General features: G+C 53.2%; 10 protein-coding genes across 10 annotated transcripts; 5 read left to right on the top strand and 5 right to left on the bottom strand.

Moving 5' to 3' along the window:
- Positions 1 to 445: 445 nt before the first annotated feature.
- J4E78_002184 (uncharacterized protein) lies at positions 446 to 952 on the bottom strand (the record flags this gene model as incomplete). The annotated part of the gene is made up of 1 exon (XM_049362832.1): positions 446 to 952. The coding sequence occupies one exon, from the start codon at positions 950 to 952 to the stop codon at positions 446 to 448; it is 507 nt and encodes a 168-aa protein (XP_049225424.1).
- Positions 953 to 2,717: 1,765 nt separating this feature from the next.
- On the top strand, positions 2,718 to 4,301 carry J4E78_002183 (uncharacterized protein; the record flags this gene model as incomplete). The annotated part of the gene is made up of 5 exons (XM_049362831.1): positions 2,718 to 2,849; positions 2,932 to 3,012; positions 3,071 to 3,331; positions 3,391 to 3,804; positions 3,849 to 4,301. The coding sequence occupies 5 exons, from the start codon at positions 2,718 to 2,720 to the stop codon at positions 4,299 to 4,301; spliced, it is 1,341 nt and encodes a 446-aa protein (XP_049225423.1).
- Positions 4,302 to 6,374: 2,073 nt separating this feature from the next.
- J4E78_002182 (uncharacterized protein) lies at positions 6,375 to 6,668 on the top strand (the record flags this gene model as incomplete). The annotated part of the gene is made up of 1 exon (XM_049362830.1): positions 6,375 to 6,668. One exon carries the CDS (start codon positions 6,375 to 6,377, stop codon positions 6,666 to 6,668), a length of 294 nt encoding a protein of 97 aa, XP_049225422.1.
- Positions 6,669 to 6,745: 77 nt separating this feature from the next.
- J4E78_002181 (uncharacterized protein) lies at positions 6,746 to 8,180 on the bottom strand (the record flags this gene model as incomplete). Its single annotated transcript, XM_049362829.1, has 3 exons — positions 6,746 to 7,591; positions 7,764 to 7,847; positions 8,001 to 8,180. 3 exons carry the CDS (start codon positions 8,178 to 8,180, stop codon positions 6,746 to 6,748), a joined length of 1,110 nt encoding a protein of 369 aa, XP_049225421.1.
- Positions 8,181 to 8,650: 470 nt separating this feature from the next.
- On the top strand, positions 8,651 to 9,519 carry J4E78_002180 (uncharacterized protein; the record flags this gene model as incomplete). The annotated part of the gene is made up of 4 exons (XM_049362828.1): positions 8,651 to 8,724; positions 8,777 to 9,162; positions 9,211 to 9,416; positions 9,466 to 9,519. 4 exons carry the CDS (start codon positions 8,651 to 8,653, stop codon positions 9,517 to 9,519), a joined length of 720 nt encoding a protein of 239 aa, XP_049225420.1.
- Positions 9,520 to 9,569: 50 nt separating this feature from the next.
- On the bottom strand, positions 9,570 to 10,313 carry J4E78_002179 (uncharacterized protein; the record flags this gene model as incomplete). The annotated part of the gene is made up of 1 exon (XM_049362827.1): positions 9,570 to 10,313. One exon carries the CDS (start codon positions 10,311 to 10,313, stop codon positions 9,570 to 9,572), a length of 744 nt encoding a protein of 247 aa, XP_049225419.1.
- Positions 10,314 to 10,626: 313 nt separating this feature from the next.
- Positions 10,627 to 11,409, top strand: J4E78_002178 (uncharacterized protein; the record flags this gene model as incomplete). Its single annotated transcript, XM_049362826.1, has 1 exon — positions 10,627 to 11,409. One exon carries the CDS (start codon positions 10,627 to 10,629, stop codon positions 11,407 to 11,409), a length of 783 nt encoding a protein of 260 aa, XP_049225418.1.
- Positions 11,410 to 11,501: 92 nt separating this feature from the next.
- J4E78_002177 (uncharacterized protein) lies at positions 11,502 to 12,529 on the bottom strand (the record flags this gene model as incomplete). Its single annotated transcript, XM_049362825.1, has 2 exons — positions 11,502 to 11,740; positions 11,794 to 12,529. The coding sequence occupies 2 exons, from the start codon at positions 12,527 to 12,529 to the stop codon at positions 11,502 to 11,504; spliced, it is 975 nt and encodes a 324-aa protein (XP_049225417.1).
- A 734-nt stretch (positions 12,530 to 13,263) lies between these two features.
- J4E78_002176 (uncharacterized protein) lies at positions 13,264 to 13,896 on the bottom strand (the record flags this gene model as incomplete). The annotated part of the gene is made up of 2 exons (XM_049362824.1): positions 13,264 to 13,560; positions 13,618 to 13,896. The coding sequence occupies 2 exons, from the start codon at positions 13,894 to 13,896 to the stop codon at positions 13,264 to 13,266; spliced, it is 576 nt and encodes a 191-aa protein (XP_049225416.1).
- Positions 13,897 to 14,765: 869 nt separating this feature from the next.
- Positions 14,766 to 15,379, top strand: J4E78_002175 (uncharacterized protein; the record flags this gene model as incomplete). The annotated part of the gene is made up of 4 exons (XM_049362823.1): positions 14,766 to 14,839; positions 14,894 to 15,024; positions 15,074 to 15,208; positions 15,276 to 15,379. 4 exons carry the CDS (start codon positions 14,766 to 14,768, stop codon positions 15,377 to 15,379), a joined length of 444 nt encoding a protein of 147 aa, XP_049225415.1.
- Positions 15,380 to 16,053: the final 674 nt, after the last annotated feature.

The following is a 16,053-nucleotide window of genomic DNA, read 5'->3' as shown; positions in this document are numbered from 1 at the left end:
ATTTAGCTCCAGCTCCACTCCCAATCTCCTGGCTAACCCAGCCCTGTTTTCGTCCGCCCATCACAGAATGCGCAACACCTGGGCGACCAAGTAAGGGTCCAGTGCTCCATCAAATACATGTCCTCCCCGCAATGTCCAGGCGTAGACACATCTGACCAGTCTGGAACATCCTCACACTCGACAGTGCATCTCTGTTGAGCAGTGCGCACTCGGGGCCAACATTGAAGATCCGCGCTCTCCACGCTAGCCATCTTTGGCTTCCCTTTATGTGCCCTGCACGCCAACATATATACCCATGCTTCAGCATGCGACTCCAGTAATGGCGAGTTCAAAGTCCTTGTCGCACCTGAGACGACATGGAGACTGCCAAATCTCAAAACACCCTTATCGCGCAGTCGGTGTATGGCTGGGAGGACTTGGTAGATAGGCAGTAACCGCGCTGTCTTCATCCCACAGCAATCCGATGCTTGTCGCCGGCCCTCAGCGAACAGACTTCGGTATTTGGCAGCGTCTTCCTGATGACACCCTCTTCCACCATCTTCTTCACTTCGTCAACCGCGTGCTGTGCAATCTGAGTCAACTTGACGGCCCAGCCCCGATTGTCCTTGTCTGCATCATGGGCAGATATCCAGGCTTTGGCATACAGACTCTTGGCGATCTCTGTGCCACCGGGACTGCCAGCTGATATGTTACCTCCAAGCCACCAAGGGTTCTCAACGCAGTCAAAAGAATGTAGAAGCGCTGTGAGGGGAAGCGCGGATTCCGATACAAGGTAGGAGCTTGCGTAGGGACGAATCACGTCGTACGAAACACCGTGAGGTGAGTAAATGACAGACAAGGTCTTCTCTCGATCGTTGTTTGGTGACGGCACCAACGTACGGGGCGATGAGGCGATTGTCATTGGCGATCCTGGAGAGGGGGGCGGGCTCATAGGCAGGTTGATGTAGTGCATTGGGCTTAGCGACGAGAGTACTGTGCAAGGAGGCCGATATGTTATCCCGATCGCGTGATGTACCTTGGAAAGGTCCCGCTTGGCTGGAATCCAGGTCACCGTCACCTCACCACATGTCCCTCGGGGAGACGGCGGCGGTAATACTATACGGTGTATGGACTGGCCATCTCCCTCGACGTACTTCGGCAGAGCGTGCACAAGGCTGGGACGAAAGTGTTTCCATGAGCGAATCTTCTTGGCCGCAGACGGTATGGCTAAAATAGTTGCTTCGCAGTCTGGTGGGAGTTGGCGCAAGGTAGCTTCATGGCAGTGGTCTGGCTTGTCTTGGGATATAAGCACGAGGTCGGGTTCGCGGTCAAGGTCTCTCAGGCTCGCGACGGATGGTTTCGCTCTCTGTACAGAATGCGAGAAGACGGAGTTTAGGATGATGGAGGGCCCTGAAAGCCAGGCTGGTCAGGAAACATTAGCACCCATCTACAAGTCGGCCTCCAGCGGTATCACACGCGATCTTCAGAGACTTACGGTCAACCAGAATCGTGAACGATCCTGGGAACAATCCCGGCGACGATAGTGGGGCAGCGGGTGGGTCAAAGGTAAGGAGAAAAGAAGTGTCTCCATTCAGCGACTCGACGGAGAGAGCCATACTAGCGGAGAACAAGTGCAAGACAATGTCGGCCACGCGCACGACGGGGTAACGGCAACGTAAGACATGAAGAAAGGGAGGCGAGGCGACGGGCTACGCGCTGCCGTGTCAGTCTGTGATGCCCATGTCAATGATGATTGCGGGCTTGCGCCATCGCCTTGGAACGCTCAGCAGAAGCAATTGTGCTGGAAGGTTGACGCGAGAGGGTAGTCGCAGACGAGCGTGGACGAGAAACAGCAGGTGCAGACGAGGTGCATGTGACGAGTTTAGAAAGCCATAGGTAGCAACACGCTGCTCCTGTCACTCAACAATTTCCACCCCGGCGCGTCAAAAGCTCGTCTTCTCGTGCGTCTTCTTCACTCTCCGTCCCTCTCTTCTCTGACGTTTCCCACTACCCTTCCACCTCACCCCAAGTCTGTTGCCGAAATGTGGTAGATGCAGCTCCCTGCAACCAAGTGCAGCCTTCCTGGACCTGCCGCCGGCCGAAACTGGCTTTAGCTCGGCATCTGAGGAGCAAAAATCTTCATGGCGCCGCAGCCGATGTCCTGGTGAAGAGTCCGAGCAGTAGATCGCATTGGTCAAAATTCTTTGCATGCACGGGACTTGAGCTGTGAGGAGGCTTCTGCGCCGTCTAGCTGATTATGAGTCGTCTTGCTCCCAGCCATCTCTGATTGGAGCGCGCAAATCCCCATTCAAGCGGTAGGTCATTGGGCAGCACGAAGCTCTCCAAGCTATCAGCTTCTTCGCCTCAGCTCCAGGGCAGCCGTCTGATTGCTCCTCCGCTCGAGCTTGTCGTGGCGATACAGCTCTACCCTCACGGCAGCGGTGCAGTACCATTGCTTCTTCTTCTACATGGTCAATCGTGATTCCTGAACACAGCCTCTACTTGATCACTTTCTCTCGAAGCCCCGCCGCCGTTCGCAGCTGCCCCGCATCCAGTTACGTCTATCCGCAGTAGCAGCAACTTCAGCTCAGAGCTTCTTCCACCCGCCGTAGTCACCACACCCGCTCCTGCCGTCACTGTAGCCTCCCCCCTCAGCTGCGCAAGCTCGGACTGAGCTTCCCCGTCCCAGCGCCTCGCTTTCCACGTGCCATTGCTTCGTCGCGAAGCTCCTGCCATTGATGCTCGCAGCCATGCCTCCGTCGCGCGCAGCACCGCTGACGAGCTCCTTCTCCGTCAGCGACGAGAACAATGTCGTAGTATGCCCGCTGCGAAACCACGACAGCTCGGCCTGTCGCAAGCGTTGCACCGGGGTAAGTCTCTCCCGCTGCTGCTTCACGTCGCAGCAAGCTCCAAAGCTCCAGAGCTCCGGGGTGCAGACTAACACATGCGTAGGAGAAGCGTTTCCGGTCCATGCAGGAGCACATCCGCCGCGCCCATCCTGAGCACTACATCTCCAAGTTGCCGGCGACTGAGGTAGGCTTGTCCACGGCCAGCGCTGGCCGAATACGCTGCTGACTGTTTCCGCTTGCAGGAGAGCTTCATGCTTATGGTCAACACACCACCGCAAGAAAGACCCCCACCTCCACCTGCGACGACCTCAGCACCGCCCCAGCAGACGTACGACTATGGCGGAAGCGAACACAACTCCTTCTTCGAGACCGACTTCGGGACGAATCATCTTCGCACATCGGACGAAATGCGCCGGCCGTCACTCTTACCCGCCGCGACTGCTGCGGCTGCCCTGGCCTCGTTACACAACCATCGTGCCGAGTACGACTGGGACTCAGATCCGGTATGGACCCGCGTTGCACCTTCCCCACACAAGATCAGGCTAACAACTGCTGTGAACAGGACGCAGCATCCGATCCCGATTCGAAGAACTACAGGCCTCGCGCACGATTCGCTCCGACCACCATAGAACAACACATCAATGCCGAAGAACCTTACTACACTTCTACTTCCATACAGCAAGAGCTGCTCCCCTCCTCCCTCGCACGATCGCCTCCCGGGCGCTCCTCCACTCTCCCTCCTGGCGCTCACTCTCTCAAACCGAACAGACCCCGCAAGTCATCTGTAGGACAGAATGCTCGTAAGGGCAAACACGAGCGGCAGAAGTCCAAGGACTATTCGCGCAGGCTGAGCTACGACAGGAAAGCATACTCGGCTGAGCCGGCAACCGCTGCGGCCATTATGGGTAAACGGTGGGAAGACTTGATTGATGCTGCTGCTTCAGCCACAGAAGAGGATAGCCGAGATCTCACGCCGGTTGGTGTTACACTCTGCTATGCTATTCTATCTAACATGAACAGGTGCCACAGTCGCCAAACCAATCCCCTCACATGATGAACAACAGAACCTCTTTACCTCCCTTCAACTTTGCTTCACAACTTCAGTCATACACGGCATCACCTTTGAATAACGCTCTGACGCCTCCACCTCCGGATATGTCGGACCTTCAGCCTTTCCCTTCCGTCGAGTCTTCCATTGAATCAGCCATGTCCGGCCAAAACTTCCACATGCATTCCCAAGGTCTCTCCGATTCATCTCCTAGCTCTCTTTTCCCTGTCCAGATCTACTGCGCAGCATGCCGGAAACTGTCGATATTGCGCGACAGCTATGCGTGCTCAGAATGCATTTGCGGTCTGTGTCAAGAGTGCGTAGATGTACTTGTCAGTGAGCACAACCGCGGTCGTGCGCCGACGTGTCCGCGGTGCAGCACTATTGGAGCCAAGTTCAAACCCTTCCAGCTGGATATAAGATGAAGCAAGGTTCACTATGGCGTTTTGGGTATTACATCATAATCTGGCGTTTGTTTTTGCGTACCCCATACTTTCCCTTGGCCTCGTGCCTGGTTCCGCTTGCTGCCAATCATTGCTAGCTCCACGAGCCACATGGGCGTTCACATGGTCTGTTTTGGGTGGCTTGTTCGGAAAAGACTGCTCGAAAAGCAAGTCGGAGTTTTGATTTGGATGTTACGAGGGACTCGACCGGGCCTCCTTCCCTCACAAAGAGATCGCAGAGATAGACTCGCCTGCGAATACAATACTCGGGTGTACTTACACCCTCATCGTTTGACTACTCTATGTTTCCACGACCATAGTCCGCTGTTGCACTAGCAGACTTGCGCAGAGCCTATTGCGCAATTGTTTCCACGTCCATGTTGACGTAGTGCTCAGTCAGCGTCAACAGGGCTTGCTCAGGGATTTACGTGGGCCCGATTTGGAACCACTTCGGCAGTGTAATAATGCGGTGAAGGAACCATGGTTCATGTTCGCCCGGGTGGATGTCGTACGTCAGGTGTCAGCCGCTCGAAAGGGTGGAGACTCCCGTCATTGCCGGACGCAACACTACTCGGAACGACTGCTTCCCACATGATTCAAGCTCTGAGCGGTCTAGAAGTCCAGAATCCTGGATTACGAAGAACACGAGGGTGGAGATTACGAGCCACCTCAACGTTTGAAAGCGGGAGGTGTTCCATCTGGCGCAGAACGGTATATGTCTATTTTGGCCATTGTCGCTGCAGGGACAAGAGCGATGTGGATAACTGTGTGTGAATGAAAGCGTCGGCCTCGGGAAGCAACGGACGTGGCGCCGTCGTCGCGATGCAAAGGGGTGCCGCGGAGCGGAGCAATGGCCGACTTGTAAGGACGGCCGGGAATGTTTTGTTCTGTATTCCTGCGCTGAGCGCCTTCGATATCCCCCATCATCGATTCTCTCGTTAGACTCGATGTGCGGCGATCCAAAGGGTTGGTGCAAGGAGGGCAGAAGGTTGGCCGGGTGCTGGACTCGTGACGCTCTTTTGGGAGATTGAGTGTGCAGTCATGCGGACGACTGCCTCGACAATGTTTCCTGCTGTCAACTCAACGCCTTTACTGCCAACGTGCTCCAATCACAGCAACCCCAAAGCTTAAAGCCGGCAAAGCACATATGGCGGTGTAGTGCGTCTTCGCCAGCGGAAAAAAGGCCAAGCCCTTCTCCTTTTACCCCGCCGTGCAGCCAATCGCTCTACTTGACCGCATCGACACAGCGTATCCTGCGACGGTGAGTCTAAAACGCCAACTGCTTCCGGCGACGCATCGGCGCTGGGCATACACCTAGGCAACGTGTGCGATCAGCGTTGGACGGGAAAAGCTTGGTCTCAACAATCAAGGAAATTATGGAAGAAAAGTAGTCCATGCCTCTTTGCCATGATCGCGCAGAACAAATGCGATCGCCCTGCGCTGCGGGTATGACCTTGCAGCCATGTGATCTCCTTGCAAGCTCAGGAACGAGGTTGATGTGGGATCGGCGATGGCTAGCGCAGGGTCTGGCCTTGCATCGTCAACCCGAGTACCCACATTAATCGACAAAGTCCATAGCATGCCGGTCTAGACGCACACTCGTTTTGTGGTTTGCATGGAACCCGCGGTTTGAAACTACTGCGCCTGTTTATTGACAGTTGGGTTGCTGCGGCTGTGGGAGCGGCGCGGATTGGGTATAGCCCTGCGTGGCGCCCGGCCCCTGACGTGGTATGCTGGGGTGCTGTAGGCTGCTTTGGGATGACTGTTATGCGTCGGGTAGAGGTGTGTGTGTGGTGGGGGAAAGGGTATTTAGTGGTCGCGTGCCTCGCGTTGTTGGTGCTCCTCTCGTTGGGATATTACCGTTTGTCGATACATACCTTTTGCTTCCTTTTTGCCCATCGCATTGCAAATAACACCAGTTACTTGTTCAATTCGATACATGCAAATACTCGGGTCCGCATACTACTACCATCTACCAACCACCTGACACTAAACCCCAATCAACAACAATCGCAACCGAAACACTACAGCCAATTCGTACAGTAACCGCTCAACATGCCCATCTTCCGTACATTGACGACCAAAATCAAAACCTCGCTCTCTCCATCTTCCTCTCCGGAAACATCACCAGATGGATCGCCCACCTCACCGCAAGTGTCTTCCTTTGAGAGGATCAGCGGGCGCAAAGAAGGCGGTGTGAGTGGAGCGGTCAAGCGACCCGAAGTACAGACCAGAGTCGACTCCTACATGACTCAAGGAAGCAATGCCAGCAACGAGAGTGTAGAGGAGAAGAAGCAGCGCAGGCTGAGTCGGTTCAGGGAAGAACTAGACTTCGAGGCTGAGGATTGAGCAAAGAGACGTGTGTTCTCAAAGGTATGTTGTCATTCATTGTTCCTAAGATGACATTTGCTAACTTCAAGCCAAGTTTATGCTTCTGAGTCTGCTGCACTATCTGCATTGCCGTCACCTTGCACTGGAGTGCCTGTCCTGCTCGCACTCCCACTCTTCGGCGGGCCTCTAGGCGGACCACCAACCTTGGGAGGCGGTGGTACACCAGAGCCTTTCTTGGGCGCATAGTCTTGCTCCAGACTCTTTTGCTCTCCCTCCTTGAAGTAGTCGTCCAAGCCACCGCCCCCACCACTTGCAGGGCTAGCGACATGATGCGCTCTGCCCTTCCTCTTTGGCGGCGGCGCCGTGCCCTGAGGTGGTGGTGACTTTGCCGGTAGCGCCATGTTGGCTGGCACGAACAACTCTGTCGGTGCACCCTGCGTTGGCGCAGTGGGGAAATCAACAGAGCCAGTCAAAGGACGTTTCTCATCAAACGACGTGGCCCCGCTAGCATCGCCTGTGGAGAAGAAGGTCTCGCCAGGCGCTGGCGGCGGCTCGTCCAAGCCCGCTGGAATTCGATGCAAAGCCCCAAAACCCAGCACACACCCTAAGGCTCCCTCACCACCCCAATTGCGCGTCGGCGTGATGGTAACGGGACGAGTCACGTTGTATTCGTGGTTATACACGTACAGCCGCAATGGCCTGTTTAGGAAGTCTTCCACGAGTTCACCTAAGCCAGACTCGCCGCGCACAAGCCCTTCGGGGCTGCCGATGACGTAGTCACCATAGGGTAGCAACCCTGCGGCATCAGCGGGGGAATTGGGAGCCACGTCTAGGATATGCCAGACATCCTCCGCGATGGCCAATGGAGACCACTGCAAGGAGATCCCTAGAGTCGGCTGATCGGCTGGGATTTGCAGATAAACTTCTCGGATCTTTTGGCCCTACATGGTGTCAGACGTGTATAGATAGTTCAACTGAGTGAAGTTAATTGTGACGTTTGTTCTCCCGACCTTCTGTGGTTGTACTTCCTTGCAAATGTATAATGTGAACTTGGACCATGACTCATGGCATCTCGAATGTATCGTGGTATGAGAAGGGGTACTTAGAACCTACCTTTGCGCTGAATACACCTAGGCTGATGGTCGCACCAGCACTGTTCCGTACCTCTGTCGCAAAGAGACTTGGGTCTGGATTATCCTGTTCACAGAGTTAGTACAAAGTCAAGGTGGTCTTCTTGTTTCCAGTCCATCCAATCTTGCCTAGGAGCTGACCCCCGCTTCGCCATCGTCTATCTTCTCCCGCTCTTGCATCCCTTTGCTGATATCTTTCAACCGAATGGAAAATACGTACAATGGTTCTTCCATTGATGCCAATAATAAAATCGAACCACGGCTCCAGAGGAACATCTAGATTAGCGTTCCTCAGCACCTGGAAGCCGTATGCGCCATTCGTAGCGGACTGCTGCTCTTCGTTGAGGGGCGCGGCGTCTAGTCGCGATATGAAGCGGTTCAACGCTCCGAACATGGACATGATGAGAGGTGGTGATTTTGATGGTTCCTTCAAAAAGTTGTCGTATGGTGATGACGACAGAGGAGTTGTGTTGGTCGAGGTGTCGTTGTTGGTGACTTGGAGGTTTTGGAAGGTGGCCATAGCTCGGGATCTGCGGCGCGCTAGCTGGGGCAGGTGCAGTGAGGATGGCAATGTGTGGTTAAAGTTGAATTGGAGGTAGTTGTAGTTCAGGATGCAAAATTCGGAACATTATCATCTGTAGTGACCAAATTACATGTACCGCCACGTATAGCACTCACTGTCTGAGTAGGCAGTCGCGTCGGTCGGAACTATTCCTAATCAGGTAAGGCGTATCAGGATTGCTCTCACTCTTCCACAGTATCTGCTCGGTCACCTCATCATCCACACATCTTCTGAAGTCAAGACCCATTACCTGTGGCTTCTCAAATCAGGCTACTCTCACAACTTAGTGCATCGCGCTTGCTGGGGATATGAGTGAGACGGCGGGTGAGAAAGGCGTAGACCAATGGTCGCGTGTCGAACAGTTCCCCGAACATTTGAAGAAGTACAGCCCATTTCTTCCACTCTCAGAGATTCTTGAATTCTAACAATATCAGATATTGGCACCAGCGGTTCAAGATATGGGAAAAGTATGACCAAGGCATATGGATGACAGAAGACGCCTGGTTCGGCGTGACACCAGAACCCATCGCGAACAAGATCGCAGCCCACATATCTGAGTCAGCGCCCAAAGACAAAACCGTCATCGTCGACGCATTTGCTGGTGTTGGTGGTAATGCCATAGCACTAGCGCGCTCGGGACGCTGGGAACGCGTGTTTGCTATTGAGAAAGATGCCAAAACGTTGAAGTGTGCAAAGCACAATGCCGAAATATATGGTGTGAGCAATAAGATCTTTTGGCTCAACGCAGATTGCTTTGATGCCATGAGCAGGTTCTCGGGTCAAAGCAATGTCGTTGTGTTCGCTAGTCCGCCATGGGGAGGTTTGTCTCTTTTCCACACCATCATTCGAATTAAGCTGATGTGTTTAGGAACTGAGTATGGTGCTGAAAACGTCTTCGACCTCAGTAAGATGGAGCCGTATAACCTCGAAAAGCTTTACAAGAGCTTTACGAGTATCAGCAAAGAGGTTGTTCTGTATTTGCCGAGAACGTCGGATCTTAATCAGATTGCGAGATACGGGCAAGATGGGAAAAAGCTGGAAGTTGCTCACTATACTATGATGGGTGCTAGCAAGGTAAGACACAGAAAACATTGATGCTAACCTCCAAACTGACTTTGCGCAGGCACTCTGCGTGTATTTTGGTAACTTCAATTTCGATATGGAGCAGGACTCATAATGAAGTAGCGGAAACGGAACGCGGTCATCAAACTTCACGCGTGTTCCATCTTAGTCCATCTCCGGTACTACCCTCTCCAAGAAAGCACATAAGTCCCGCAGCTCAGCTCCGGCCATGACATGCCCCATGCCCTCATATTCTTTAATTGTCACCCTGTCCTTCTCGATACCAAATCCAAATAATGCCTCATAACACATACGATGTAACCGCTTCGGTACCAATCTATCCCCTGTTCCTCTTGCCAGAAATATCTCACCGTTGCTACCCACCTGTTCTGGTAACCCAGCTTGTTCTCTCAGCTTCGGTATTTGATCTGCCAGAGGAAGGTATCCAGACAGTCCGACCAGCCCGCCCAACTTCCCGGCATACTTCGACACCAAACCAGTCAAAAGTGCCATAGCATGGCCCTGTGAGAACCCTCCCAAGACGATCCTCTCCGTTGGAATACCCTGATCGACCAGATCATCAATCAGTGTTGTGATGTAGAACACGGTAGTCATCATTCCCTCTTCATCTTCGTCATCTTCGAGCTCAGGTCGCGATGGTGGATAAGGAGAGAGGCGTGTGGGTAGATACCAGGCTGTGGTGGCTAGGTCATGGTTCTCTAAAGCGTTGGGTATAGTCCAAGACATGTGTGGCAATTTGTTCGCGGATTGGAATTGGCGAGCAACGCTTTCCAGTCCTTCTGCTTCGTCACCCAGACCGTGGATGAAGATGAAGGCCGCGGACTTAGAAACTTCGCTTGGTGGGGTTGTGGGTGGGAGCACAATTGGCGGTTTCCTTTCAGGCGCCATGCTTGGTTGTATGGGCGATGTGCAGTTACCTAGGTAGCTGGTGTTGTTCTGGCAAGTGGTCACAAGCTCGATCTACGGCTTTTCAGGACCATACATATTGAAAATCTGCCGAGGATGCAATAGCGTTTTGAAGATCACGGCTAACATCCGACAAGATGATGACAAGATCGGAAGTGATCCAAATAGTGTACGTACCCCGCATCGATCATGCAGGTACGCGGCATCTGGACTTTGCGACGCGTCGGCATGTGATCCATGATTTCTACACCTCCGGACTCTCCGCAACATCAACTCCTCCACTCCACACTCAACCATGCCACACGTCGAAGTACTTCCGAACTCTACGGCGACCGTCGCGCCTGGATGGACGTATGTCGTCGACACAGGCTACGACCCCTCAAAAGTCGCCATCAACCCCAAGAACAAGAAGCGCGCCGCCGCAGCAACACCAGGCGGTCAACGGGCGGAAAACGAGCTCTCTGCCCGACAACAGACAGCCATAGCTCGACGAATAGCCGAACTAGAACGCGACAACGACCCCAAGCAGCTCATCACGATCCCCGGGAAGCCGAGCGTGCCAAAGACACAAAATGCAAGGAGGATCATACAATACCAGCGGCAGATCAAGCATTGGCTCGACGATGAAGAGGCGCAATTAGGACAAACGACAACTACGTCCAGGGGAAGCGTTTCTCAGCCCACAGGGGGAAGGGGCGCAGCGCAAGCCTTGCGAAGGCAAAGCACATATGCTTCTGTGCCTGCGACGCCAGTAGAAGCAACGCCAGGGCCTCCAACAGTTGCGCAGACTCCGTCGCGTCTCGAGGACGCAAATGCAGACGACGCGCTGCTCTCGATCGACGATTCCATACCCGCGCCGTTGAACCCCACCGAGCTCGAGGCTCTACTTGCCGCTCCACCACTTTCCTACGCTGCAAGCCACGCCGCGCCTCCTCCCGCTGGCGGTCCACCACAGAGACAGTTTTGCGACAATTGCGGATACTGGGGACAAATCAAGTGTCGCAAATGTGGAGCGCGAGTGTGTGGGTTGGAGTGCAAAGACGCGCACGAAGCAACGAGGTGCTTGAAGTGGGCATGAGGACAGAAAACGACTGAATGTAGCATTGCAATGGCGTTGGTATGCTTTACGATACCCAGATAGTGTGATCTATCTATAGAGCAGCCTCTTGCTCAATATATGAATTGCTCTCCTACAAGCCTCTCGCTCAGTTTCCACAGCCTCTCTGGGTCTTCCGGGTTCGTCGCAGTCGGCTGCACTTCTTGCGGCGCCACGTTGGCGTTGTCGAGATACGCGCCGTTGTAGTCGTCCAATCTTGTATCGAAGGCGGCGACAACATGGTTAGCCGCGCACTCGTCGAGCGACTTCACGTCAAACTCACGAGCCCAGCCGATCTCTTTGTCTTTGGCCACTGTATGCTTGTCAGAAACATCTTCGGCCCAACTTTCGACAACGGCAACTTACCAACACTCTTCATGTCTTCATCGTCGAACTTCTCAGCAAGAGATGTCCCAAGCGTCACTCCCGGATGCAGACTATACGCTTTCAACCCCTTCGAGCCCAGCTTTTTTGCCAACGCATAAGAGAACAGTATGTTCGCCGTCTTACTCTGACCATATGCTTCCCACTGATCATAGACTTTGCCATCTTGGAAGTTCGGATCGTCGAATCGCACACCACTGAAGCGATGACCGTCACTAGATATGTTGACGATCCGGGGTGCCTTGGCAGCAAGGAGCTTGGGCATGATGAGGTTGGTGAAGAGGAAATGACCGACGTGGTTGCATCCGAATTGGTTCTCGATGCCATCTGCTGTTTTACGGTAGGGGCCTTTCATTATGCCTGCTGAGTTTACGACGACATCGATGTGGGATTCTGGATATGCGAGAACTTCATTCGCGGCTTCGCGGACTTGCTTTTGTGATGCCAGATCGAGGGTTAAGATGCGCACTTCGACGTTGGCGCTCGCTGGGTTGGATTTGATCTTATCGAATGTGGCTTGCACTTTTGATGGCGAGCGACCAGCGAGGATCAGAAGAGCGGGTTTGTGCTTTGCGATCTCTTCGACGAACGTTGCTCCTAGGCCGCCTTGCGTTACGCCAGTCGTCAAGACGATCTTGCCAGCTATGTTGGATGAGTTGTCTGCTGCGATGGTTGAGGCAAGCGCGTTCTGGCGATTGTAGGGTAGTGGTGAAGACATAGTACGCGGTTTGAAGAATTGACGATGAGGGCCCTTGAGATTGTAGACAAACAGGGGATTTTAGTGCTATCCAGTTTTGATAAATCACGAAAAGACACCTCTCTATATATGTTTTTGATCAGGTAGCCGCTTAGATACTGTCATGCCGGGCGTCTTAGGCTTAACTCCGTCCGCTGTAAGTCCGCTTCTCCACTGAGAACTCTTCGTAGGTGAGAACTTGAGGAGCTTGTACATTTACTAGTCGAAAGCAGGCATAATGACAGTTGGCTTCAGCGGGATAATGGCCCAGTGCCTGGATACTGAGTAGGGGATGTGACGTCACAGATTGTAGACACTGAGAATGCATGCTGCATGTTCTGCTATGCGATTCTTGACATCGAGAGCAATACAGTTGATATGATGATCTAGGATAGTATCGTTTGTTGTGTTGTCGAAACTGAAAAACTGACGAAGCGTCGGTCGTAAAGTGTGTTTACTGCAACAAAAAGATTGGAATCTGGGTAGCATGAAGCCAATGAGACTACACACCATGTCACTAGTCGGATGTCTTACATACGTTGCATACGAAGAAGATCTCACAGAAAGGAACCATGGCAAGTATAGAGTGCTTATCATAATCTGGTGGTGTACACGGTAATGTATATTGTAGAAGCGATCTAGGGTATAACAACCAGCGCATGCGTTCATGCTTCACTGTCCCGTCTCTTCCTCTTCCCGGCATGATATAGCCGTGGCTATGCAGCGCCTGACGCTTTTGCCTTTTCCTGTGCTTCGAGCTTTCTCCGTGCTGCCAGAATCATCTCCTCCCGCCGTCTTTGTAAGTTCGCTTGCCTCTCACTCTTGTCCGCACTCCATGACTTCGCCTTCGGCTGCTCCTCCTGTGCCGGCTGCGAGACTTGACTAAGCTTCGAGGACAGATTGTATCGCGTTATCAGATCGGGATGTGCGGGTCTTGCTGGGGCTGGGGATGGTCGCGCCGGTGTAGCTGCGACTCGCGGTGCCGGTGTTGGTACTTGGAAAGACGCTGGTGCCTGTGAATGTATTAGCATATGTCGACCGCATGACAGGGTTCAGATCAAGAGACTTACCGTGTCTAACCCTCGCCCGCTCAGGGCCCGCTCCGTTGTCGCCGCAACGTTTCCACCGTTCCTCTGCAGATCCCATGCGATGTCGCGTCTGCTCAACTGCGGCAGCATCTCAGCGACTTGGTCTATTTGCGCAGGGCTCACGCGGAGTGCAGCGCGGTTCGCCGCAGCTCGCGTGCCTGGGGCCGCCGCCGTCGGCTTTCTCAAGTACCATCGTACAGCAAGGAACGTGACGACGATGAAAACGATGACTTGGGGAATGTTGATGCTCTGTTCCGCCATGACTCTATCTGCGGTATGAGTCGGAGGCTCGTGAGTGGATGCGCTGTGAATGTGTATGTACCGAGGTGCGGCGTAAAGTGCGTTGGTAGCAGCCGAGACTCGCAAACGGGTACCAAAGTTGTAGTTATCTGAGCAAACGTGATTTCAGATCACCGATTGCTTTAAGATTGCAAACGAGAGCGCGTTAGCGGTATGAGCGAGTTTACGGACAGTGTATTGAACAGTGTTCTGTCAAGTTCAAGTGAGGTCGCCATGTTTCGGACGAGCCTCGGCGAATAGCGAATCACCGAAAGGCCAAGGACCCGCGCTGACCCCTTGATGCCTTTCACTCTCGCGACCCACAAGTTCGCGCCTTCTCCATACTCCACCCTAATCCTTCGTTTCCACCCACGTCGGTCCCAGCCGTCTAGGCATACACTCATTTCCGACGACAATCGCTTCAATATGTTATAACGTTTACATGCTTTGAGATACCCCCAATAGTCTATTCACGTTACACACACGCTACGCGCTTTTGATATATAGTTATGAATGCTCCAGTAATATCACGGAAGCCGCTTCCAGAAGCAGCCCTGGCGCACTTGAAGGCCTCGCCCATTGACACTACTACAATCGGGTCGAAATTGGAAGCACCTTTACCTTCAGATCAACGAACGAAAGATGCCATTAGGGTCACCGCTCCACGTGAGGTGCCCTCACCTGGCGATAAGTCAATTCACAATGGAAGGCGGTATGGCCTCACATGTGGTATCTTTACTGGTATAAGAACAAGCTCTTTTGCTTCGACACTCTCTCGTCACTACAACAACTTCCAGCCACCACACAAAAGATACTTCAACAACCACATCAACCGCCGTACACTACTCATCATGATCGGCATCACTTTTGTCTCCCTTCTGGCTCTCATCATCGGTCTCGCAGCAGGCTTGGTTATCCCCTCCAAGTGAGTCTTTGTGCTTTGCCTTCTTCCAATAGCCTCAGCTAACAACACCCATAGCAACAATGCCGTGTCTCCAGCCATCGGACCCCTAGCTCAAGGCCAAATGACGTATTACAACCCTGGTTTGGGCGCTTGCGGTCATACTCACGGTGACAACGACGCTGTCATGGCTGTTTCTCACGGACGCTGTAAGTATTGATCTTCGTCAACTCATCTACGAGACACACACTAACACAGTGTTTTCATCAGGGGACGAGGTCAAAACTCCCAACCCCAACGACAACCCACTTTGTGGTAAACAGATTCGAGCTCACCGTGTGGACGAGCGCACTGGCAAGGACGCCAGCGTCCTTGTCACCATTGTTGACAAGTGTAAGTACTCCGGATGGCACACTCCGTCTCACGCCACTTCATATTGCTGTTGCTAATGTTTTGCCAGGCATGGGATGTGCTTACGACGACATCGATGTCAGCCCTTCCGCGTTCGACAAGTTGGCTGATAAAGCCAAGGGCAGGGTCAACGTGGAGTGGTCCTGGGCCTGAGCACTGTCACTTGGTTCGCGTCACACAGTCATGACTCAGGGTTGAGTCGACTGTGACACATTACGGCATTTCCTATTACTCACACACTGGTGTGGCATATATATGCTTTCAAATTCTACTGATGATATACTCTTCTTCTACCTTCTGCTTGATACGTGAGCCTGTTTACGTTGACAGTAACTTTCTATCTTTCGACAATCTACATCTTCCTTGACAGCGCAGTGGCACATGCCATACTGTGCGTAAGTATCCATGCCTCTCGCCAGAAAAAGCAGCGAGTCTTCTTCCAGAACTCTGACAGGGGAGTGGAGCCTCAACATAGGCCGCCCTATTTTCAACGAGGGGATTTCCGAATCGACATTCATTGCGCGTACCGAAACACCAGAAAGCGCACACCAGCCAACTAGCTCTGGAAGAGACCTGAGAAGACCCATATCTTCTGACTGTCACCCCTCACGGAACTCCTCGCGGTGCGACGATCCATACATACCAGATACTTTTGAGGGCGAAACCCTGGCGGGGAACCCTGAGAAACCACTCCCCGAAGTCCCTGTCAGTCCTCTCCAGATACATCTACCATTCCAAGGTTCGAAATTCGACCAAAGCCGGGAGACGGACGACGACCTACCACAGTACGACCACTCAATGGGCCCCAGAGGTACAACCTACGCAAG

Source organism: Alternaria triticimaculans (assembly GCF_023758025.1).
Source record: "Alternaria triticimaculans strain BMP 0046 chromosome Unknown scaffold_2, whole genome shotgun sequence".
NCBI lineage: Eukaryota > Fungi > Ascomycota > Dothideomycetes > Pleosporales > Pleosporaceae > Alternaria > Alternaria triticimaculans.
This window is presented reverse-complemented; position numbering and strand designations above follow the sequence as displayed.